Here is a 25,697-nt window from a genome sequence, read left to right on the forward strand (position 1 = left end):
TAGACCTCATTGCTGCGATTTCAGAGTACTCTGGTAATAGCAGAGCATGCGAATGATACACTCACACCCATTACGTTAAATGCTATTACTGCAGCCACACAGCTTGGAGGGCAAGTGTCCTGTTTAGTAGCTGGCACCAAATGTGACAAGGTGAGAGAAACTTTAAAAGTTAGCAGAACATGTCCTGAGAAAGGAGGGCTGCCAAGAATGGTCCTTCTGAACTGACCAGTTCTAGAGTGCTAGAGCTATTGTTGATGCCGGTGTAAATGGAGCATCTCTTCTGCTGAGAAGAGGCTAGAGTGGATTTGTTCACTTATTAATGTCTGTTAGATTTTCCAGGTAAAGATCAGAGTAGTTATTGACTCTTACAAGCCAGTCCTTTTGGATTGGTGAGTAATTATTTGGTGGTTGTTTTGGACTCCTCACAATAGTTTCTTTGTATAGAGAATGATATTTGTTCAGTTTAATCAGTGTGATGAGAGGAATTTGATTGATTTGAGTGCTTCTTTTGTTGAAGCTATCAAGGAATAGTCATCTGCAGGTAAAGTCATTTAAATGTGCCGTAGTGGCCTTCCCCGCCTTCAAGGCTTGCCCCCTGGAGTCTTATTTAGTGGCCTTCCAGGTCTCTGTCAGATTATGAGGCAATAGCATCATTCATTGCTGGCTGCCGCCCATGTGATGGCTTGTTTTTGGTCACTTGAACTCCACTCTCCAGGCAGAGCAGAATGAACTGCTCAGAATATACAGAGGTCATGTTATTCTTTGAAAGGTTAAAAAAATGAACCGATACCATATTTTTGTAAAGTGTGTCTTAAACATGCCTCTACCTTTTCTAACCATATATTGGTGGAATTTGATCCCCATTCAGAGAATGGACTGTAACCTTGCTTAGAAGTAACAATGGATAAATTAAAAAGCTTTTGCACAGACAAAACCACTGTAACAAAGATCAAAAGAAAGGTAGTAAACTGAGAAACAATCTTTACAACTAATGTTTCTGACAAATGACTCATTTCTAAAATATACAGAGAATTGAGTCAGATTTAAAAAAAAGCCATTCCCCAATTAACAAATGGTCAAAGGATATGCAAAGGCAATTTACAGATGAGGAGATCAAAGAAATCCATAGTCATATGAAAGATTGCTCTAAATCATTAGTTATTAGAGAAATGCAAATTAAAGCTTCTTTGAGGTACCACCTCATACCTCTTGGACTGGCCAATATGACCAGAAAGGATAATGAACATTGTTGGAATGGTTGTGGGAAATCTGGGACACTGTTACATTGTTGGTGGAGCTGTGAATTCATCCAGCCTTTCTGGAGAGAAATTTGGAACTATGCCCAAAGGGCAACAAAAATGTGCATACCCTTTTATCCAGAAATACCACTGCAGTTCTATGCCCTGAAGAGATGATGAAAAAGGGTAAAAACATCACTTGTATAAAAATATTCATAACAGCCTGGTTTGTGGTGGCAAAGAATTGGAAATCAAGTAAATGTCCTTCAATTGGGGAATAGCTTAGCAAACTCTGTGGTATATGTATGTCATGGAACACTGTTGTTCCATTAGAAACCAGGAGGGATGGGAATTCAGGGAAGCCTGGAGGGGTTTGCATGAATTGATGTTGAGCGAGATGAGCAGAACCAGAAAGATACTGTACACCCTAACAGCAACATGGAGGCAGTGGTCAACCCTGATGGATTTGTTTGGTTCATCAGTGCAACAATCAGGGACAATTTGGGGTTGTCTGCAATGGAGAATATCATCTGTATCCAGAGAAAGAACTGTGGAGTTTGAACAAAGCCCAAGGACTATTACTTTTAATTTAGAAAAAAATACTTGATATCTTATTGTCTGATCTTGCTATCTCTTATACTTTATGTTTCTTCCTTAAGGATATGATTTCTCTCTCATCGCATTCAATTTGGATCAATGTATACCATGGAAACAATGTAAAGACTGGCAAATTGTCTTCTGTGGGGGGTGGGGGGAGGGAGTAAGATATAGGGGAAACATTGTAAAACTCTAAATAAAATCTTTAAAAAATAAAAAAAATAGGGGGGGTGGCTAGGTGGCACAGTGGATAGAGCATTGGCCCTGGAGTCAGGAGGACCTGAGTCCAAATCCGGCCTCAGACACTTAATAATTAGCTGTGTGGCCTTGGGCAAGCCACTTAATCCCATTTGCCTTGCCAAAAAAACCTTAAAAAAAAAGTAACAATGGAAAGGGCAAAGGTTAGGGAGTAAGGAGCTGGGTTTAAATCCTGGCACTGCTACTTACTACAGGTATTACTGGGGCAAATCACTTAAGCTTATTAGGTCTCATCTTATTGGTAAAATGGTAGATTGAACAAATTGACTAATAAGATCCTTTTAATCCCCAAATCTATGATTCTGTGGACTTCTAAACTATAAAATATGCAAGGAATCTTAGTGGGCATGAAATCATTATTTGAAGGTTAAGGAAACCCTTACATGGTACTTTATATTGTCCCACGGCTATATTGGCCAGAAGTTAGAAGCCCTTGTTTTGAACATTACAAGGTGTTACAGAGCCTTTCAAGGTTTTATCTTCCTGTCTTAGTATTGTAATGCCCTACAGGTATAATTTTTGGCTGTGACTTCAAGATAGATTATTAAAACAAACGGGAATTTTTTGTTTTGTTTTGTTTTAATTCCAGATAGTCCAAGATCTGTGCAAAGTGACTGGTGTGACCAAGGTTCTAGTGGCTCAGAATGACATGTTCAAAGGACTCCTTCCTGGTGAGGTTTCCCTGTGGACCAGACAAACTTGTTACCAGCTGCTTTTCAATGGGAAATAATATGAGAGTCTTAAGTCATGATGGAATGGATGAATATGAATGTTCTGAAACTTGTCATTTGTGTTTTATTTGCAGAGGAGCTGACATCACTGATTTTGGCAACTCAGAAGCAGTTCAATTACACACACATTTGCGCTGGAGCATCTGCTTTTGGGAAGGTGAGAGGAGGATGGGAAATGGAGACTTTGCTCTAGCTATTTGTAAGGTGTAAGCCCCCTTAGGTGCATTTGATTTGGCTAAACTGTGTTTTAAGTGACCAGATCCATTTGGTAGGCATCATGCTAAAAATGTGTTTTCTTCAGTTGTTGTCATTGTCCCGGTCAAAATCTCATTGTAGACTTTGAAAGTCTGTTCAAAAAGCTCTGAAACTACTAAAAGTGATCTGATTTTCATTTAGCTTGACCAGAAGGTTCAACTTACTGGCAAAGGGAGATGAAATCTTCCACCTCTGAAGTGTCTTATTTTACTCTAGCTAGTAGTGATTGAAGGCAGTTGTCATTTTGTGCATATCTGTGCTTGCCGTTCATAATACACATTAATTTTGAAAGTGCTTTCATGTATGCCATCCAACAATCTTGGGAAGGAAATAGGGCAGTTATTATTATTCTCACTTTGCAGATGAAAATTTACACTTGGATGGGTTCAATAACTCTCCCAGTGACTGCTAAAGGATACTACAATAGGAACTCAAACCCTGTTCCTTTAATTCCCAAACCTGTAACTTCCTGTTCTCATGAAGTACTGAGGATAGAGCTTCATTCACTAGTGGCTTCCTTGTGGGTGATTTAGTAGGGAGAGAAAACTTGTCTCTGTTAGTTTCTCTTTAGAGATCTTTTAATGAATAAGCTCACACCAGAGGAGCTTACTTTTTTTGCCTCCTTGAAGGATATTGTCAACTAAATAAGTATTTTTTAAGCACCTACTCTAGTCAGGCACTTTGCTTAGTGCTGGAGCTAAAAAGGAGGCTGAAGATGGACCCTGCCCCCTAGGAGCTCCCAGACTGACAACATGGAAGTCAATGTGGAAACAGCTGTATCTAGACAGGATGGGATATAGATAGGTGGAGATAGTCATTAGAGGGGTTGGTTCAGTCATCACTTGGAACACCTTTCTATTTCATGTGAGTTTAATGTTTGTAAATAATTTATAGTCCATTTATAAAGAAAAGACAGTACAACTTTAAGGCAGCTAACTAGCACTGTGGTAAAAAACAAATGGCTATTAACTTATCAATTCCTGCATCATTTTGTCCCTTGGTTTCGAAAAGTCCTCTGGTGTAGTAGACAGTGCACAAGATTGGGGACTGGGAGACCTGGATTTGATTCCCAGCTCTACAGCGTCTTAGCTTTGTTATCATGAGGAATGTCTCTGAGCCCCAGTTTCTTTATCTGTAAAATGGGATAATATTATTACTTTGACTAACTAGTTTACAGGAAAACTCTTTCTAAACCTCTCAGTACTAATTAAACATGAGTTGTAATATTCATAAAAGTCATTGTATTGTTAGAGAAAGAGCCCTGAAAATGGAATCCAATGGAGTCCCTAGACCTGTGTTCAAATTCCTGCTCAGACATATATTGCTGCTTTGGACAAACTAGCCTACCTATCCATCTCAGCTTCTTCATATGAAACTTTGTGTGTGTGTATGTGTGTGTGTGTATGCGCGCGTGCGTGTGTGTGCACTCCCTGCCTCATAGGAATGTGCTTTTGTGAATTAAGATCCTTTCATTTATTCATCCAGCATTTATTTTGAACATTTCCTTGGTAAAATACAATATGCAAGATCCTGGGGGAGGCAAAGCTAAGAAAGATATGGTCACTGGCTCCAAGGAGCGTTTCATCTCTTAGTAGAAAGTGGAATACGGGGGCAGCTAGGTGGCACAGTGAATAGAGCACCGGCCTTGGAGTCAGGTGTACCTGGGTTCAAATCTGACCTCAGACACTTAATAATTACCTAGCCGTGTGGCCTTGGGCAAGCCACTTAACCCCATTGCCTTGAAAAATCTTTAAAAAACAAAAGTGGAATACAAACTTCTTGAAGTCTTTGAAAAGAAGATTGGCTGTCTTCAAAGTTTCATATGAAAGAGCTCTCCCCACCCCCCAGTAATGCAAGTGGTTCAATGTAGACTGACTAACCCTTCTTAGACCACTCTATACTTAGGGATGCTTGGCTCTGCTGTAAGATACATCCCAGCAGGACAAGGGATCCCTTGCTTGATTAGACTGGCCCTTCCTGATCTAAAAGCTTCTACAGAAATGGCTCTGCCCATTTGACTTCTTGTGCACCTGTTTGGGCAGGTTACCCACATAGTAAGAATAAGGGGCAGAATTCATGTTTGGGTCCTCTCCCTGTGCCACGGTCACATATAATGAGGCAGGTACACCTTAGGAAGGAAGATGCTCCTTTCTGAACAGATGGGTCTATGTTTATGCACTCTGGTGTGCTTGTGTACCCCTCACCCCAAGAATCCCAGTCTTAAGACCTTGAAGGGCCCCAAGTCACTTGGTCTGATCTAGACTTGATAAAAATTCCCTTTGTTTGAAGTTCTCTTGTGAGGAGGAGTTCCCACCCCTCTAGGCAGTCCCTTCTGCTTTTGTGTCCTCTAGTTGTGGGACATATGTCTGAATACAAAGCCTCAGTGGCTACTTGTCAGCTTCTCCCCAGGGTTCCTGCTTCTGACATCAGGGAACGAGAAGTCAGTCCCTCATCTCAGTGATAGGCCTTTGGTCCCCAAGCTGATCCCAGGCTTCTTTTTGTCCTTGCTTCTTACTCTCCTGACTGCCCTTCTCCAACTTTGCAAGTATGGTAGCCAAATCTGAATTCAGTGAGAAAATGCTGAGGGGAGCAGGCTTAACCTTCCCACAATACTAGACATTCTCTTCCTGCAGCCTTGGGTCCTAGGGATCTTTTTGGCTGCCATTTAGTTGCCAAAGAGAATCTGCTTTGTAGCTATTGGCGTGTTGAATAGAAAGAGGTTCTTGTTAGACAAAGAAGAGAACTGAGAGGGAAGAAGGAGAAGAGGAAAGAGAACAAAGGAAGGGAAAGGTGATGGAGAAGGAGAGGGGAAGGGTCAGAGAGGCAAGGCCCAGGCAGAAACTAGAGAAGAATGCTGCTATCTGGACAGGTTGAGCTCAGGCCGTATGCACTCAAATGGAGCTTTGTACTTTTGGGGATGGGGTTGTTGGTCTGGTCTCCATAAGAAAGGCAAATCCTCCCTGCCATCCTGAAGAAGGGAGAGGGGGCAGGGAGGCTGGATCCATTATACCTAAAGTGGAGACCCTGACGCTCTGGAAGCAGGAGTTGTATGGAGGAAAGGTGACAGTGATTGTGCTTTATGTGATGCTTCATAGGACGCACTTTTACATGTTGGGTCTCCTTTAAGCTTTGCCACAGCTCTGTGGGGTGAGCCATATGATGTTGTCCTCATTTTACAGATGAGGTAGCTGAGGACCATTGAGCTTGTGTCTTGTGAGAGATCATTCAGCCAGCTTGAGGCCTAGCATACTTTATGAGTGAGTGTCTCCAAAGTATTCTTAACCTCTGCAGCTCTACTGAAAGGTGTGGCAGAATCCCCTTTATGTTGTATCATTCTTGAATTCTTGGAAGTCAAAACCATTCAAGAACTTTGAAGAAAAATCTTGAGGTAACTCTTTGTATCCTCACATGGTATTAAAAGAGAGTTTATAATTAATTTGAATTCAGAGGCCACCAAATAGTTTGTATTCACATGTAGCTAGTTAGTACTGTTCACTATTTGAGAATCTAACTTGTCTCTGCAATATGTTTTTTAAACTTTTCCTCTCTTAGTTAAATGCATAACTGTCCTTTTGGTGAGCAAAGCAAGTTTACTACGTCATAATTCAGTATATTGAATTAAGGGGGTTTACTTACTGTAAGACCCATAAAATTCATAATGTTGTTACAGTAATGGCCAGCACTCATTTAACCACAGAAGCCCCTTGAGTAGAGCTGCTCTAAGGAGTTCAAATGTCCAACAAGCACATGAAACCAAAGAATGGTAAAAACTCTAACGATAAATGTTTTAAAGGTCATTTTTGTGGTAGTAATAGCCATTTGTGATTCTTGTTTTATCTTCAGAACCTTTTGCCCAGAGTAGCTGCCAAACTTGATGTTGCCCCGATTTCTGATATCATTCAGATCAAGTCACCAGATACATTTGTGAGAACTATTTATGCAGGTAAGCATTTAGGAAAAGGTATTTGGTTAATATCCTAATTCTCTTTAAATTTCAAAAGAAATTAATTTGGAAAAGTGTATATAAAAAACCAAATACAGGAATGTTTTCAAGGATCATTGTACAGGTTATTTTGAAGAACTATGTGCTTTCTGAATCTGCAAAAGGCAAAAGCATGAGTTGGAACATTTAAAATCACTGCCTGGGTCTGGCATGGAGAGGAGTCCAGACTCCTGAAGGCTCTGCTCCGGGAGTGTAATGATGGGGTGTCCTCCAAGCTGGGGGGAGATTTTCTGTATATTTGCCACATGAGGACCAGCCTTGGTAAAGTCCTAGTGACTTTGTCCTGGAAAGGGTTGTGGCCTCTGGGTCCTGCCTTTCCTGTTCTCTTCTGGTGGTGTGTATGGATTGAATTGTTCATGTTCTCATATTACCTGCACCATGCAGAGAAACTTAGAACCTAGCCAAGAGCTGTCCAATTCAGAAACAGGACTTCTATTTAAAAAACAAAAAAAATTTTAGGGGGAGATAGGTGGTGCAGTGCATTGCCTTGCAAAAAAATTGCATTTTTCTCTTTAACTCTTTGAGAATTTCAATAATGAGGTTTTGCTTTGGAGGCTTGATTTCAGTCCTTTTTGTATTCTAGTAACAGCTGAAGCCTGGATCACATATGATCATGATTATTTACCCTTCTTGTGGCAACACTGAAGTTTTTAGTCTTTCTTTCCACTTTAATACTACACTTGTCCTGAAATACATTGCCCACCTGCCCCAGCTAATGAGTTCCCTATGCCTGGGCCTCAGTCTCTTTATTCTGCCTCTGGAACCACACCTTCCCAGCCTTTTAGTTCAGGAGCATCCTCTAGAACCTGGCTCCCTGTTATAGCTTTGGAGAGTCAAGAGCTGTCTCCCTGTGATGAGGAGGTGTCCCCTGCCTGCTGGGTGGAAAAACAGATGGCCTTCCTCTTTCTATCTCTGTTTGATAAGCCTTTTGAGGCAGAGGTGTGGAGACAACCTGCCCTTTGCCTGCTTTTCATTTCTCTCAAGGTGTAGCCATTGTTGCTGTTAGCAACTCAAGAGCTTTGTCCCCAAGTCTGCAGAATTGAGCTCTACAATTCGAGGGAGAGGCTGCTGGGAGAAAGAGATGGAGCAGCCTCTACAGGTGCTGCACACAGGGTTTGGAGAGGCCTTTCAGACCAGGACAACATCATCTCCTGGTCATTTCCAGCTTTGCTTCTCTAGCTCCCAATTCCATTAAGAAATTCATTTTGGTAGCATCTATATTAATTGATCCATCCCTCAATATATTCTGGTCTCTTGTTGTACAGGGAGAGCACCAGACTCTTTGTTCTTTCTGATTAAAGTTGTATGTTTCTTTACAAATGGTCAATTCTCCAAACTTAGACCTTTCATCTTTAGTAATGCTCAGGGAAAACGGTTGTTATAGGTTAGTTCCCTCTTAATGTGATCTAGTTAATCCATAGGAGGCCTCTCAAGGACTTTAAAAGGGGGGCACCTGAGCATTTCTTGGATGTCACTTTGTTTCCCCAATCACACCAGGTGTTTATTTTAGTACAGATCTTGTAATGAGTTCATTGTAAATTTGTTGCAGTTTGTTATCAAGTCATAGGTTATCTGATCTCCACCCTTTTAGAAAGCCAGCTCTCTTTGGAATCCTTTTGGCAAAAAGCCCAATCTGAGTATTTTCCTGTTTTGTCCCTGAGCCATAATTTGTGAGCCTTCCAATAGTCTTTGACATCCCTTGTGTGTCCTTTAAGAGTGTTTATAACATAGTGTGAATTCTGCCTTAGGGAATGCCATCTGTACTGTGAAGTGTGAGGAGAAAGTCAAGGTGTTCTCTGTTCGAGGGACTGCGTTCGAGGCAGCGGCCATGAGTGGGGGGAATGCCAGTTCAGAGAATGGTGGGTATTGGGTTGTCATTTGATGGGCTTCAGCCAGGGCAGACAGACCCAAATGAGAGATTGTATTGGGATCAGAGGTGGTCTCCCATTCGATTGTTCCAGGCACTTCCTTCACGCCTTGGAAGGCTTCTCCAAGTGGCCTTTTTGAGATAAATGTTACATGTATGAATAATAAGCATTACTTATCTACTACCCGAGATAGTTTTGGCCTGGAGAAGGTGGGATGAGATCCAAGTTTGAATGGGTAGAGGGAGGTGGAAGAAGGCAATGCTCAGAAGGCTAGTCTTTTGTATTGATATTAGGTTGCCTTTCTCTCTCCATTTATTAATCATTTCCTTCATGCTAGGACATTCATTATGCTAGAACAATGTGACCTGAAACTCAACAATAATCTCATTGAGGACCCATTAATCTTTAGCTGTGTCAGAATAGAGTGTGTGGAGGTTTCTCTTAGTAAAATCACATAGCCATATCCCTGGTAGGAATCATTTAGCAGGGCTATTGCAAATATCAGACCCCATTGCAAGCTAAAGTTGATAGGACATCATTCCTTTTTAAAATGTTTCAGAAGGGGCGGCTAGGTGGTATAGTGGATAAAGCACCAGCCCTAGAGTCAGGAGTACCCGGGTTCAAATCTGGTCTTGGACACTTAATAATTACCTAGCTGTGTGGCCTTGGGCAAGCCACTTAACCCCGTTTATCTTGCAAAAAAAAAAAATGTTTCAGAAGAAGGGGGTGTTATTTTTCCTATCTTTGAGGATCTCACTATTGATATTAGGGTGGTTTATGTTAAGATAGTTAGAAACTTTCATATATACAGAGCTACATAAATCAGTAATTGCTGTTTGTATTGATGTGAGCAGCACCCAGCACCTCCCCCGTGGGATTGTCCGAATGGCTTGACCAGAAATTAACAAAAAGTGATCGGCCCGAGCTGACTAGTGCGAAAGTGGTGGTGTCTGGGGGTAAGTAGAAGGTGGTTATGTGTAATCACTATTAAAAACAATGTGCAAGAAATGATTAATTTAATACATTATTTGTGCCATTTGTTGCAAATCATCATGGGTGGCAGTAGGGGGAGCATGGAGCAACTTGTAGTTAGGTAGCTTTACTTACAATTTGATGTATTTGTCTTCCTGACAAATTTCCATTGTTTAGCTTCAGAAGAAGGTTGGGCTTTATTTCAAAGATATTAGTGGAAGGAAGAGCATGGTCATTTTGTCCATGTCTCTAAGTAGACATGGTCACCCCATCTGAGGTAAGGAGCCTCTCTTCTTTGAAATTATCCCCAGTCTCTATCCCATTAAGTCCTTCAAGTGTTTCTTCCCTCTTGGGTCTTTTTTTTTTTTTTTAACAAGAAAAGTGTAAATGATTTTTATTTGTTCATAAGATCACAGAGAGCCCTCTTAGAGAACAACCACTCATTTTACATACGTTGGTGCATCCTCCTAGAGTTGCACTTGAAGCCTCTTTTATAGCCCGAAGCCTGTAGAGATATCAGGTCTGATCTTGGATCTTTTCTTTATGGACACTCTTCTTTGATAAGTCCATTTCCTTCTGGTTTTTTTTTTAACTTTTTTTTTTAAAACTCAATGGAGATCGAAACAACTGGCCAGGGATAGCCTTTGTATACATAAAGACATTTGTCATTTACTCAAGTGACATTTTCTTAGACCAGTAAACAGGTCTCAATCTATCATTTTTTATTCACATCTTGAGTCATTTGTGCTGCCTGTTTCGAGTTCTTCCTCATCCATTTATAAATATTATTTATCTGAACTGCCCCACATGATCTTGTTACTTCTTGCCTTTGGTGAGCAGTTCACACTTGCTATTGTCATAACCTAGTCTCATGTTTTAAAAAACCTGTGGACCTAGGACCTTGGACTTTGAGTTGCCATGCTCTGTAGATTGGTGCCCGGAAATAAAACCATCCTGGGGAGGTTAGTGTTTGGTAGCAAATGATAGAAACATTGGGTAAGGTGGAACTCAGGATTCTAAAGTGTTGGTCATTCTTTCCCAAATTGTAAACTTGATAGTATTAATAGCACAACAATTCACTTCATTGAGAAACATTTAAGACAGTCTTGTATACTTGGCTTATATTCCGCTTTGTTCTTTTACAAGGACGAGGTTTGAAGAGTGGGGAGAACTTTAAGCTGTTATACGACTTGGCAGATCAGCTAAAAGCTGCAGGTAAAGTGCTTTTGTTTGGTTGGAAAAACATTTCCTTTTGAGGGATTATATCCTTTCTCTGTACTTAGACTAACAAGTTCTAGCATATTCATGGTAAAAATCACTCTAGCATTGGTGTCACACATCATAGAATGAGGGTTAGAATTGGTCCTGGAGTCTTTTCCTGTGACGCCATTTTATAGGGAAGAAATGAAGATCTGGTTCATTTACTCAAGATCATGTGGGTAGTGAGTCTCCATACCTTCTTTTTCAAGGCCTGGGTTTGAGCCCCTTTTCTACTCCTTCCTACCCTCTTTATCCCACCCCACCCCCCTCCCCAACCACCTCCCATAACTTTCGTTATCTGACATTGCTTATTGAGTTGGATTAGATGGGTTCAATCAATGGTCCTATGATTAAGCAAGACCCAGAGTTTGTCACATGCTCTGTAACCATAAAGTGTTAGACAAATGTCAGTTGCCCTTATATTTATTGTTCTGGCTGCAGAGTTGTGCTTTTCTGTGGTTTTCTTCTCTTCTCTCTGAAGTCATCATCCATTTGTTTCCCTTTTGAATAGAGCAGTATTGAGTGGTGAGGAAAGCTTCCTCCTCTGCAGCCTTTATACTTGTAAAGTACATTTCTTAGTTTATTTATTTTTGGCTTATCTTCTTTGACTACTTCAAACTCAAGAATCAGTAGCTTATCTCTTGCTTGTGTCCAATTTAAATCCATCAGGTAAATAGCTTTGTTTTTAAGAAGATACAGAGAGAGCTCTTAAAAATCCTCCCATATAAATTAAAAGTCAAATATTTTTTACTGATTCACTTTTTTATATTAGATAACACCTTTGAACAAAGGTAGTGGTTTACTTAAAAAGGTGTATTTTATTATTTGTATCCTTAACTCCCCAGACTCTGTCCTACCCAGTAATAGCCCATTTCTACCTTCTCCTCCTGTCTGATTCTTGACTGTGGTCTTGGTCCTAACTTGGTCCTTCACAGAGCACTTCTCCAGGCTCTTGAAGACCTTCTTCCGGGTCCTCTTAAGATTCTGTGGCTGACAGTACAAAATGTGGACTGTCGCTGACATTCTCCCTTGTGCCACAGGACCAGCCCAGCAGCTTTTCTGGTTATCTGTGTCTTTATTATATTCATGACCTCTCCCTGTGTTATGGACCATGGACTATAGCCTGTGAGATTCTCCTCTGGGTTACCATGCTTCATAGCTATAAAACATCACAGGGAGATGACTAATGTGTTGAGGAGTAAGTGGGGAGCATTGAAAGGATTGCACAGATCCCCAGACTCCCTCTGGTCTGCTCCTCTAGTCAGTGGACTGTTACTGATTTTTGCCCAGCTTGGCTTAACACTTTTAATATAAGTTCTTTTCCCATCTTAAATACCCTCTAGCCATCTATGGCAGAGCTGCTAGCCACAGGTCAAACTCTCACATGTACCCAAGCCTGTTTTAAAATGTAATGGAGGAACCATTAATAATATAACTAAAAATAGAGTAAAGCAGAGAAAATGTTAATTTGTAGTTTATAAGTGAAGTTATAGCCCACAGGGATTCATATCTCTTTGACACCACTGCTCTGTGTTACCTTTCCAAGACAGATGTATTAACAGTCTCATGTAGGAAGCATCCAGCTGCATGTCATAGTTTGGGCCACATGCAGTCTTCATCCACTTGATTGTACTTGTTTGTATTGGTCTCATTGAAGAGGCCCTGTAGTATCCCTGGCCTTGATAGAATTAGAATGATATCATTTATAAACAGTTTATTAGTCAATCATAATTTTGATTTTTAATTTAAAAATTAAAGGAGAGCAATGCAGATAGGCTTGTGAAGCGGTCAGAATTCAAAGTTAATATGTTATTTTTGTATTTTCTCTATTCAATGAAGGCTTTCCCAGCACAGCCTTGTGCTCCAGTTTGTAGGGAGACACAGATAAATAAGGCACAGTCCTTGCCTTCAAGAGTCTGTGGGTGCAGAAGTGCCTCAAGTGAGGGCTGGCAGGAGCCACAGGCTGTGAAGATCTCTGTCTTGCCTATGAAGCTTAAAACCTTTGGGTATGAAACAGGGCTGTTCAACCTTACTTTTAAAAGTTTTTATTGAAACAATAGATGATATATTTTGATTTGTCATTTTAGTAACAGCTCTGCAGGAGTTCGACTTCATTTACTAAATCATTTAGTAAATCCACAGGCAGGCCATATGGCTGGCTACATTTTGGACCACCCTGGTATAAAACACAGGGTTGTCTTGACTATCTTTTCCTTAAATGCCTTAATTTTAGTATATTAATCAGTGGCCTAAAATTCTTTGAAAATTTAGGTCTTGGAAAGAAAGTTTCCAAACATGGGCCAGTTCTTTCAGTCCTCATTGATGATGGACTGGGCAACAGGATTTATAATAAATAACATCTTTTTTTCCTTTCATAGTTGGTGCTTCCCGTGCTGCTGTGGATGCTGGCTTTGTCCCCAATGACCTGCAAGTTGGACAGACGGGGAAAATAGTTGCCCCAGTGAGTATTGCAATAAAACCTGGAGCACAGCTTTGTAGAGAATGGAATTGTGTGCATTGGCTAAAGAAAGTCTGGGCTCTTGGCTGGCCTCTTCCGTGTTCTGGGGCAGGGGCCTCCTGGAGGGGTCCTTGGCCTATGCAGCCTACACAGTTGGAAGGCCAGCTGCCTTGTGGCCTGGTCACTTGCATAGGATGGGGCTCTCTTGCTGTTGCTCTGTGCTGACCTGAGGGTCTGAGCACAGTAGAGGGAGGTGAGACTCAGAGGGACCACTTATTGACCCCACTCCTGGTTTGTAGAATGGCAGGAGGAGGTTGTTGGGAGGGGAGTGCTGCTGGGGAAAGTCTGTTTGGGATGGAGCACTCCTCTCAGAGAGGCAAAGTTTCCTAGTCTGTGGGGCGAAATTCCTTTTGTTCTTACAGCTCTGTATATTTAAATGATAGAAAGACAGCTAGGTTTGGGGGGCAAGTCCTGCTCTGCATCTAGATGGAGACCTGGATTTGAGTTTCAGAACTGGGCACATGACATAACTGAGCCTAACATTCCCTGCACAGAGAATAGAGGGCAGTTGTGGAGTTAGGAAGACCCCTCTTTCTGAGTTTAAATCTATCTCAGATATTGATGAGCTGTGGAACCCTGTTTCCTTCAGTTTTCTCATCTGTAAAATGAGCTGGAAATGACAAACTAATCCAATAACTCAGCCAAGAAAACCCCAAACAGGATCACAAAGAGTCAAATGAGACTGAAAAAACAAGTGAACAATAATAGCAAAGGTTCCCCATCTGTTGAATGAGAGGGTTAGAATTGGAAGGTCTTGAGTGGGACCTTCTGAGTCTAAGAGGATGAATGATCATTGGAGAGATGATGACAGCATTAATCACCTGCTATGAAAAATTGGTAATCCTCCCCCTTTCTTTACTCTGTGTCTCAGCAGGAGGTTGAGGTGAAGAGATTTGCCAACAGATGACAATGTGCTTCTGTTCCCGGTAGTTCCTAAAGACTGTCCTGCTGAGCTAGGGGAGTAGAATGGTGACCCAAGGTGCCTACTTTATGTGATGGAAGACAAGATGGGAAGCACAGGGGGAGGGAGAAGGTGGGCACAGGTGCTGGGCATCATCTGGAAATAACCAGAAAATGAGGAGGAGGTTGGTGGTGGGAGGGAAGGAAGGAGGGCAAGGAGGATGACTGGAGGGGCATGGCTGGAGCAGGGGATGGCTGGAGTAGAGGAGAGGAGAGTCAGGGAGAGTCCATGGCCCAAGGCAGGAACTTTCTATGGGGGTTCAGATAGGAATTCAGGTAAGGAGATCATCTTTACAAACATGAACTGTCTTCTCTGCACCCAACACTGAGCTCCAGGGAGATGAAGGTCCTGACCAAATAGTCCCTTCTGTTATGGAGTTTCTCTTTTGCTGGAGATGTGTGTAGAATCCTGACTTCTGGGAAGTTGTGACCCTCAGAGATGAGGAGGGTACAGTGTGGGTGAGGGCAGCTGAGCCTGGCTGGAAGGGCATGGACTGTGAACCAAGGCTGGAAAGGCAGGTGGAGGAAGCCCACAGAACAGCAGGGAGGGACATGACCAGACTTCTACCTAGGAAGGGCTGGTGAGAGAAGAAGCCAGACATCAATGACTGACCATTTTTGGTGTTAGGAAACACAAAGTACTAGTTACTGTCCCAAACTCTGGGGACCCAAGAGAGGCACAAGACATCTAATTGAGAGGAAACAGGAGATAGCAGACACACACACATAGATATATATATATATATATATATATATATATATATATATATATATATATATATGCGCTATTTGCAAGATAAAGAGGAAATAATGAAGAGAGGGAAAGTTTCCTGTGGAATGTGGGATTTTAGTTCAGATTCAAAAGGAAGCCAGGAAAATCAAGGGAAACAGCCAGAAAGAATGATCAGAGCCAAGATCAGGGCCTTGTTTGTGGATCAGCCAGGAGGTCAGTCTCAATGGATTGAAAAGTGTGGTGGGAAATGAGGTGAAAGTAGTCTGGAATGGTAGGAAGGGGCAGCTTAAGAAGTGCTTCATAGGTCAGATAACGGATTTGTGCTTGATAAGTGCTTGAACATGGAGACACGGTGCTTATTGAATTAGGGGTGGGGAGTGGGGGGGGATGTCAAGAAAATCAAATGGATTTCTAAATTGTGTTGGAAAACTGGTGATTATGAAAATAACCTGAGGTGACCTTGTTTGTGCTATAGAAATTGAATTCAAGTTACCATTAGGAAGACTGAGATTAAAAGGAGGGTACATAAAAGTCATACGTTGGAAGTTGAAAACTGTTCATTTTTAGTTGCAATTGAGTTATTTACTTACTTTTCTAAGAAGGGTTTCATAAGCTTCCCTAGACTGCTAGTGGATTCTGTGACACAAAAAAAGTTAAGAACTCCTGTTTTATGTTTTCATTAGGATTCTCTTCACTTCTTGTTCATTTTGACTCTTCTGGTTAAAGTGAATATGTGCTCCATTCTTTTGATTCTGCTTTCTTCACCTGCCTGATTTCATGTTGATCTTTCCTGTTTTTTTTTGTTATGCCTCACACCTGTTATTATTCATTATATTGTCTTATACCTTATTTTATTGCACAAAAATGATTATTGAACATTAGGTTGTATCTAGTGTTTTGCAGGTAAATAGAATCACTATTTTCCTATGAAAATCTTTGTACAGATAATTTTTAAATTTTAAAAAATGTTTTCTATGAATATTTTCAACAGGGGAAGTCATAATGTATTTTTTTCTACGTATATTTGCATTTCTACCACCAGTGGTTGAGGGTACCTATTTCTTTACAACTTTGAATTTTGTCCTTTTAATCTACCCCCCCCAACTTGATGATTCTGAGATGATATTTCAAAATTATTTTACTTTGCATCCCTGATTTTAAGTGAGATGGAATTGCTGAAATAGTTAAAATGCTCAAAACGTTGAAAACATAGTTTACTATTGCCCTGCACCCTGAGCTCTGGAAGAGTCTTAGAGTTCATCAAGCCTAATGCAATAGGTGCATTATTTATGTCAGGTGGTCAGTCAACATGTGCCTGAATGTTGAATTTTTAAGAAGTTCTGTTGTTAAGTTCTTCTTATATTGAACTAAAAGTAGCCTCGCTCCAACTTGTCTGTACTGCCCTGGGCCTAGGCCCCCTCCCAAGGGGCAGCCCACATTTCCTGCTTCCAACAGCTTTTTCTTCCTTTAGAAATTGATTCCCTCTTCTATTCTTCTAACCTTTCAGATATTCCTAGTTAACTGTAGTATGCTCTTCTCATCCCCACATACATCTTTTTGCATGAGTTTTCTCTAGGAACCTGAGGCTTAGAATACTCAGTTGACCTGCTTAGAATCCCAGCCAAGAAGAACTTGGATTAGAACCCAAGGGCACCCACCACCTCTAAATCCAGGGTTCTTTCCACTCTCCTAGAGTGGACTCCCAGTCTCAGATTTGTAATACAGAATGTCCAGAACATAACAGAATGGTTCCAGTGGAACCTCCCCAATAAAGAGTTCCATGGAACCACTGACTTTCATTGAACTGACCACTTGGCTTTTGTTTCTTCCTTTATACAGTGCTTCTTTTTAAGTCTGAATTTGTGATCTGACGATCATCAATAAAGTCCTGTGGTTAATGCCACCTTAGATTAAGATCTCCAGTTACTTTATTACCCATACACTGTCTTTATTACCCTACCCATACATTGAAGTCATGAATCTTGTTTCTAAACTGCTTTGCAGTTCTTAGTGGGTACATCCATCCTTCATTACTGACCTCTTGTGTTATCAGCACCTTTTTTTCCTTTTGCTTTCCATTTTCAGATGAAATTCCCCTTGATTAGGCCTTCCAATTTTATGTCAAACATATTTCCTTCCATTTGCATAAGTTACACTTTCCTCCTAACCAGGAGCCCATTCTTATAGTATTGTTTTGGGTTTTTTGTTTTATTGGCATTTTGTTTTTAACATTAGAAAAAATTCCAGACTGTTTTGCTCCTTGAGACAGTTTTTGTAAGAAAATAAGCAACCTTATCTGAAACTATACATAGCTTTATTCTCTATTTTAAAAAACTTGAACTCATTGAGAATGCAAGAATAATAGCAAAACAAATTTCCTTATTAGCAACATTCTAAGAATAAAAAGAGAAAGAAAAGAAAATATGCTTTAGTTTGTACTCTGAGTCCATCTGTTCTCTATCTGGAGATGGCTGGCATGCTTAATCATGAGTCTTTTTATTGTGGTGAGTCATTGTATCCATCAGAGTTACAACAAGGAGTTGATTATCTTTACAATAATGTTATTGTATATTGTATAAATTATTCTGGTTCTGCTCATTTTATTTTGCATTAGTTCATACGAGTCTTTCCAAGTTTTTCTGAAACCATTCCCTTCGTTATTTCTAAAACCATTCCCATCATCATTTTTATAGCACAGTAGTATTGTTCAACCATTTCCTAATTGATATGTCCATTCCTTCAATTTCTTATCAGTACCAAAAAGAACTACAATGAATATTTTTGTACAAATATTTTATACATTTTTGTACATTTCCTCTTTGCTTGTTTGGTGTTTAGTCCTAGTAGTGCTGTCACTTGGCCAAAGCATATGAATAGATCAGTGGTTTTTTGGACTTAGTTTCAAATCGCTTTCTAGGATGGGTTAGATTACTTTACAGCTTTACCAGCAGCGCATTAATGATTTCCCTTGAGCATTTGTCATTTTCCTTTTTTTGTCATCTTCACCAAATGATAGATGTGAGATGATACCTCACAGTTGTTTTAAGTTTGCAGTTCTCTAATTAGTAGTGATTTAATACATTTAAATAGCTTGGACTTCTTCCTCTGAAAATTATCTGAAGATATCCTTTGATCATATGTAAATTGTAGATTCTTGTAAATTTTCTTGTAAAATTTCTTGTAAATCTTGTCTATTCCCTATATGACTTAGAAATGAAACTATTCATTTTTTAAAGTTTTTATTAAATATTTTATTTATTTTTCCAACTACCTGCAATGGAAGTTTTCAATCATCATTTTTTTTTGCTCTCCCTCCTCTGACCCCTTCCCCTGAGGAAAGCAATTTAATATAAGCCATACATATATTATCATGCTAACATAGATCCATATTAATCATGTTGTGATAGAAGAATCAAATCCAAATTGGAAAAGAAAATAGAGAAAAAGACATAGTACATAAGAACACTTTTAAAAATTGAAGATTAGTAAGCTTTGATCTACATTTAAGCTCCACAGTTCCTTCTCTGGATATGAGTGGTATTTTTTTAATCACAAGTCTTTTAGAAATGTGCAATGGTTGATCATTGCCCAATGTTGCTGTTAATGTGTATAATGTTGTTCTGGTTCTGCTTACTTCACTCAGTATCAGTTCACATAAGTCTTTCCAGGCTATTCCCAAGTCCCGTCCCTCATGATTTCTTATAGAACAATATGTTCTGACACATTCATATACCTTAATTTGTTCTGCCATTCCCCAATTGATAGGCATCCCCTCCATTTCCAATTCTTTGCCACTGTGAAAATAGGTGCTATAAATATTTTTTGAATATGTCAGTTTTTACCCTTTTTTGTGATCTCTTTGGGATACAAAGCAAGTGGTGTTATTACTGGATCAAAAGGTATGCACTTTATCACCCTTTGGGTGTAATTCTAATTTGCTCTCCAGAAAGGATGGATCAGTTCACAACTTTACCACAATCCATTAGTGTCCCAGTTTTCCCAAAGAGCCTCTAACATTTATCATTTTCCTTTTTAGCCATATTTACCACTGTTAGTGTGAGGGTGGTACCTCAGAATTGTTTTAATTTGCAAGAAATTCAACTTTTATCATAGAAACTCACTGCAAAGATTTCCTCCCCTCCTCCAGTTTTCTGTTTTGCTTTTAGTTTTAGCTATATTGTTTTATTTTTAATTTTATATAATCAAAATTATTCATATTACTTCCTGTAAACCTTTATGTCTTATTAGATCATGCTATTCTCATAGTATTATAAACCATGATTATGATTACCATCTTAATTATTTATAAGACCATCTTCAAGGTTATCCACCTCAATAGCTGATCACTTCCTGCCTCCCCCTTTCTCTTTCCAAACTGTGGCCTTCAATTAGAAGAGGTGTAAAGGAAAAATTTCACCCACCTCCAGTTAGGAATCATGGAGTTCTTTATTCAGGATTTTCATTGTGACCCCAGGGAAGTTCCTCTACCTCCTTGAGCCTGTTTCATTTCTAAAATGAAGCCTAACAACAATATTATTGATTTGTTAGATAAATTGGTGGATCTAGTGGCATTCAAATTGAACTTTAGAATATAACATGAGCAAATCATGAAGAAGGGAGAGCACAGGTCATGTCTAGTAAATGAGGTCATTATGAGATGTGTCAAATTGTAGAAGGCAACTGAACTTTACTATTTAGGCATTGGAGGCCTAAATGTAGATCAAAGGTTCTTGAGTATCTTTCTTTGCCTCTTCTTTGTCTATGTCTATCTGTCTGTGTGTCTGTCTTTCTCTTCCCTTCTCTTTTTTCTTTCTCAGAGCATCTCCTAAGAGATATTTGTATGAATCTAGGTGGGCTTGTTCTATAACAACCCAACTCAAATTTTACAGTGTTAAGAGTTACAGAGTGCTTTTCTTACAGTAAACCTATGAAATATGCAGTGTATATATTAACCCCATTTTCTACTTGAGGTAAATGATACTCTGACAGGAGAGGTCCTCCAGATTTTCAGTGTTGAAGCCAGGTGACCTGCACTTCTCTTGTACTGTCATGTTTTCCTCTAGGATGGTAGAAATGGGGAAAGGGGAAGGGATGGATAGAAGTGATGTTCTACAGCCAGAATCCACAGGAAATGAGAGTGAGGGAGACAAATTTTCATAGGCCACGAAGAGAAGATACATAGTAACAAGAACACTCAAGTTTCAGTTACCAAAGTTTTGAACATGAGATCTTGGAAAAATTAGTGACAGCAATAGTGGTTAGAAGGAGGGGCAAATTTCGGGGCCAGATAAAAGGATAAGGTGAGTTTGGGACAGTTATGTCTATGTTGGTTTTGGTGTCCATAAATTCTGCATTTCATTTGGCATTTATCTCTTCATTTGATATTTTAAATAAAACTGAGCACAACTTAGTTGTCTGACACTTCAGTAGGAGCTTGTGCTTCCCAGTGTCTCCTAATTTGTAATTTATTCTTTTGTTCTCCTCTATTCAAATGTTTCTGATCATATGACTCATCCAATTTGAATTGATTTTTCAAGTAAGAATGGATGAAATACTACTAAAGGTGCCAAATAAAATTACTAAAATATCTTTATTCCATTTAAAACTAAATTGTCAGAAGGGAAATTGTTCCATTTTTTTGTTAATTCTCATTGTCTTCTTGTCTTTTAAACACTTGGACTGTTTTCTTATATTGTTTTATTGCTTCCCCCGCTCAATCCCCAGATCTTGCTAACTTTAGATTCATCAAAACTAGATGCTTATTGCTGCTGTCATTAGCCTGGTTCTTCAGTCTGTGCTCATTTGTGTTTCCTTATTTTTCTCTTTCTTTCTAGTTATCATGCCTTCCTCTTTTAAGTAATTTCTCAAACATTTCATGCCTATATCAGGATTATTGGGCATTCTTTCTTAAATTGGGTGCTGATTGCAGCCTCATTCTGCCTTTATACATGGTTTAATGGGTCGCAATGGCCCCAAGCATTTATCATTTGCTTCCCCACCCAACTCTCTGTCGATGAGCCTCTCTGAACCTAGACTGGCCCTTGGCTGGCAGGGTTGCCACCTGCCACTCTAGGCTTTTCCAGATGGATGATACCTACCAGAGTGTGCTCCCCTGGCATCACCCTGGAGGCTCTGTGATGAGGCGCTAGAGGAAGTCTTCATTGGAGGTCCTGTAATCAACTCTTAGTGAAATGGATTCTCACACCTACTGCCCATTCATGTGGGGGATTGTGTTACCCTGCCCAACATTGTGGGTGTTTTAGTAACAGAGCAGCAGGTGCATCTGTAACTGTGAGAAGAGGCAGCCACATGGCTGTCTACTGGCCAGATGGCAGAGCAGCGCTGGGAAATCAACTGAATGAGGGAAATTTGTTTTCTGAGTATCTCTTTTGAAAATCCACTTGGGTTGAAAAGTGTCCACAGGAGCAAACTTTGTGAAGCTGTTTGTATGCAGCTGGGACTGGGTTTACAGACCACCTTTCTCTGACTTGCTAAAAAGCTGAAGATTGACAACCCCTTTCATCCTGCATTATCCAGTTTGGCTTTTAACTCCAGGAGAACTGTGTTCACAAATTGATGCTCTGCTCCTCTGGGGTTAGTGCAGAAGCATTAAATTGTACTAAAATATTCATATGTGAGTGCATTTAGCTGAAAGCAATTGATGTTCCCATTCCCAAGGGGACCACGAGAAATGCTGTATGGACCTGCACTCTGGCAAACACTCCAAGCATGCTTCTTGAGGGTAATTACACAGCCTGGATGATCAGAGCGAACACAGGGAAACTAAGATCTCAGAAGGATCAGAAGGCTGTATATGCTGTGGCCCAGGCAAATGTGTACGGTGGAAGTCAGCTGTTGACTTAGGAAATTAGAATTCTAAAGCAGTTTTCCCAGAGTGGGCCTATTGCCAGCCAGTTTTCTGTGGGTAATTTTCACTAAAAGTTGGTTTCAGAGGACATGTTCAATAGGAATGAGGTTCTTCCACTGACATTTTATGACATAAAGTTAGAATTTTTAGCCACTGAGAAAGAAGTCTTATTGAATTCCTTATAACATAAATATTCTAGTTGTTTAAAAGCATGCCACTAATATGGTGATAAATTGCATGTCATGTAGATTATCAGTGCAATTTAAAAGTTGGCATGGAAAGTCATTAGTAGACAACATATTGAGATAATAGATAACGTTTTGTTACCTGTAAAAGACACAAAATGCCCCAAACTCCCCTCTCCCCATTAGTGTCTAGCTCTTTTTCCAGGTTTTTTTTTTTTTTGGCAACTATAACTTATTGTCTTTGTGTGTCTTCAGGTGTATTGAATAGGCATATGTCATGGGCATATTGCTGTTAAGTAACGTGAGACTCTTATAAGATCCAGTGTCTAGTCAATGAATAATTGGTAGCTTAGCATGTGTAATTGAAAACATTCAGCCAGGACCGAGGACAGTACTAAGGTGGGAAGGAACATCTCAGGAGCCTCATTTAGCTGCCTATTAACACCAGTTTTGTCTGCTGACTGGACTTCTTTGAAGACTTGGCCTTAAGCAGAATAAAAATCAAGTGAATTTGAAAATGAGGGGAAGAGTTTATTAGTCTTAGCTTCTCCTGTAGCATCATTCTGATCCCAAACTTATGGGTTTTTTATGGAGACTGAAGAACTTGGTCTGAACCTCAGGGTTCAGGTGACTTTTTGGCTCTCAGGGCCTCCTTTGGGCTGAGGTTTATTTATCTATTAATTTTATATTAAATATGTAGAGGCTATTGGAGAGAAAAGCATATACTCTGCAGAGTTGGGGAGGGGAGACTGCATTCCTCTGGGAGGTAGGAAATCTGGGTTCTGGGCTTGGATTTACTGCTGTTTCATTTCCCTCTGTCTTATGTGGCATCTTCTGTTAAAATGAGGGTTTGGATGGATTTTGGAAACCCCTTGTAGCTTTCCCAGGCGCTCTTTTAAATGCTGTAGAAATGTGAACTCCACTCTCTCAGTCACTATTCTTCCAGACATTTTGCTTTGAAGCTTTATTTGACCTTCTTAAAGTGTAAGTAAGGAAGGCCTTGGAAGAGTCTGGACTATCTTTGTTTTCTTGCAGGGCAATTGATCTTCTTAAATCAGTTTTGTAAATATTTGTTTTAATGGGACACTTGCATTTCCATAGATTCCTTTTTCTATGTGTAGTTAAAGGAGGTTTAAAAGATGATTTTTCCTAAGTGGAAAATTCCATGAGCTGAACTGAAGTAAGTAATGAATAAATAAGTAAAAGGTAGAAAAAAGTTTAAAGACTCGCTAAAGTTGTGTGCTATTTGTAAATTTTTTTTTAATAAATGAAGATATTTCAGAATATGAATGATCCTACAAAACTAAGATTTGCAGGTGAAATACTTTCAGATGCTTAGTTAAAAACTTGCTTCCTTTTCATCCTCTGATTTACTCTTTTGGTATTATGAATGATAGCTCCCATTTTTATAATGCTTTTGTATTTACAGAGTCCCTTTGTCATCACAACCCTTTGAGACTGGGGATGCATTACTTTGTAGAGGAGGCTTTGAGGCTCAGAGAGATCATGTGGATTATCTGAAATTAGTGTCAGTTTTGCTGACCCCCAGACTGAGGAAAGGAGTGGTTTTTCATCATCTAAGCAATCAGGAAACCATGTCCATGTCCAACACTTCATTGTAAAATACAGGAAAAGATTTTTGTAGTATTTTTTAATCTTAATCCTTGTGCTTGAGTAGCTGAGTAGTGGATGCAATAAGTTTGCCTGTGATTAGGTGACAATTTATCTATTCTCTAAGTTAGGCGAAGAAAACTAGTTACTTTTATTTTGTTGCTTGTATGCAAAAATTGGCAAGAAAATAGTAAATGTTTAAAAAGTTCTTTGAACAAGTTAACACCAGGGAGAGTTGAGAGTTCTAAGTAGCTTCCTCTCAGAGACTCACTTGATTGGATCTTTAAATTTTAAAACAATACCATTCCTTATCTACTTAAAGATTATATGGCTTGTTGACTATTTATTTGCTCTCATGAAAGCCACTTCTCTCTTGTCTGCCTCCCTCCAATAAAAACCAAAACAAAACAAAACAAAAGCCACTGTCCCATCTTGTCCTATGCTATCTTCAGGTTTAAAACTGGAAGAGACCATGGGGGTCTAGTACAATTTGCTGATTCTACAAATCATCAAATGGTGTTCAACAAATATTTATTCATCATTTATTATGAGCTAGACATTTGGAGAAACTGAGGCATACTGAGAGGAAATAACTTGCTTAAGATATGTGGGCAGGTATCTCTAATTGTTCCATGTAGTAGTTTTCATACCTACCTGCAAATCCCATTTAGCAAAAGAGCTGAGTGATAAGGTAATGGACAAGTTTATCTAAAGACTCTGGTTTAATCTGTCTTTTCTTGAAAAAAGAACATGATTCTCTCAGTCTATGGTGAGAAGAAATGGGACTTTATGCTCTTCCAATCAAAAGTCATCTGTCTTATAATTTTGGTGGAGGAATAGTATAACCAGCCATAGAGGAAAGCATACAGTTTGAAATCAAGGTCATGGACAGGTTAAAGACAATTTGAATTTAAGGACAACCCTTGATGAATTTTGCTTGGGGAGAACATTCTAGGAATGGTCTGGCTTTCGTTTATTCTTTCCAAAGGACTGGAACTATAGGCTAACACAAAATTGTGGTCACAAGAAGGAGGTGTGGCTAGAAGGCTAAAGGTAAAGGTAAAGATCCCCTCCCTTGTCCCCGCTTTGGTGTTTCCAGGGCCTGAGCCCTAGAGGAGATTGGATGTGGCACATCTTTCTCCAGCACTTACTGGCTAAGATTCAGTTTTCCAATGTGTGAAATGAGTTTAATGCTAAATTAATGCTACCTTACACTGTTGTAAGATAGTGCATCTTAAGTTCTCTGTAAATTTGAGTAGCAGTAGCAGCAATACAGAGGCAGCCTGGCCGTCTTGTGGAGTAAGGAAAACATGGCTTCAGAACCCACTCTCAGACATTACCAAGACAAATTGTGTCACAGCTGTGTGCTTAGGTTCCTTGCCAGGACCTCTTGTTATCATTAGACCAAGGAGTGTGGCACTGACTAGCAGTTTGACAGATTCAAAAACTTTTGAGTCCTTGGATGTTTTTGTACCTAGTTTTTATATGTTTGTAGATTTAAATAGTACTTTTTGGGCAAAACTCAGTCAGGGTTAGAAGAGAGGAAAAAAGTAATTTAGTCTTTTGAGAGTCTTCTGAGAGGCATAGCATAGTGGACTAGAGGCAGGAAGAATCATCTTCAAATCCAGTCTTAGATACTT

The 25,697-nt window shown here is 39.7% G+C and overlaps 1 protein-coding gene across 1 annotated transcript in view; it reads left to right on the forward strand.

Annotated features, from left to right (window-relative positions):
• Positions 1 to 25,697, forward strand: part of ETFA (electron transfer flavoprotein subunit alpha) — a 67,323-nt gene that overhangs the window by 22,653 nt on the left and 18,973 nt on the right. Inside the window, exons 2-9 of the mRNA XM_074232485.1 lie at positions 4 to 150; positions 2,683 to 2,764; positions 2,899 to 2,981; positions 6,923 to 7,022; positions 8,831 to 8,941; positions 9,805 to 9,906; positions 11,069 to 11,137; positions 13,561 to 13,643. Of these exons, the coding sequence (XP_074088586.1) occupies positions 4 to 150; positions 2,683 to 2,764; positions 2,899 to 2,981; positions 6,923 to 7,022; positions 8,831 to 8,941; positions 9,805 to 9,906; positions 11,069 to 11,137; positions 13,561 to 13,643 (777 nt within the window). The remainder of the gene's footprint in view (positions 1 to 3; positions 151 to 2,682; positions 2,765 to 2,898; positions 2,982 to 6,922; positions 7,023 to 8,830; positions 8,942 to 9,804; positions 9,907 to 11,068; positions 11,138 to 13,560; positions 13,644 to 25,697) is intronic.

This window comes from Macrotis lagotis, chromosome 4 (assembly GCF_037893015.1).
Source record: "Macrotis lagotis isolate mMagLag1 chromosome 4, bilby.v1.9.chrom.fasta, whole genome shotgun sequence".
NCBI classification, from domain to species: Eukaryota; Metazoa; Chordata; class Mammalia; order Peramelemorphia; family Peramelidae; genus Macrotis; species Macrotis lagotis.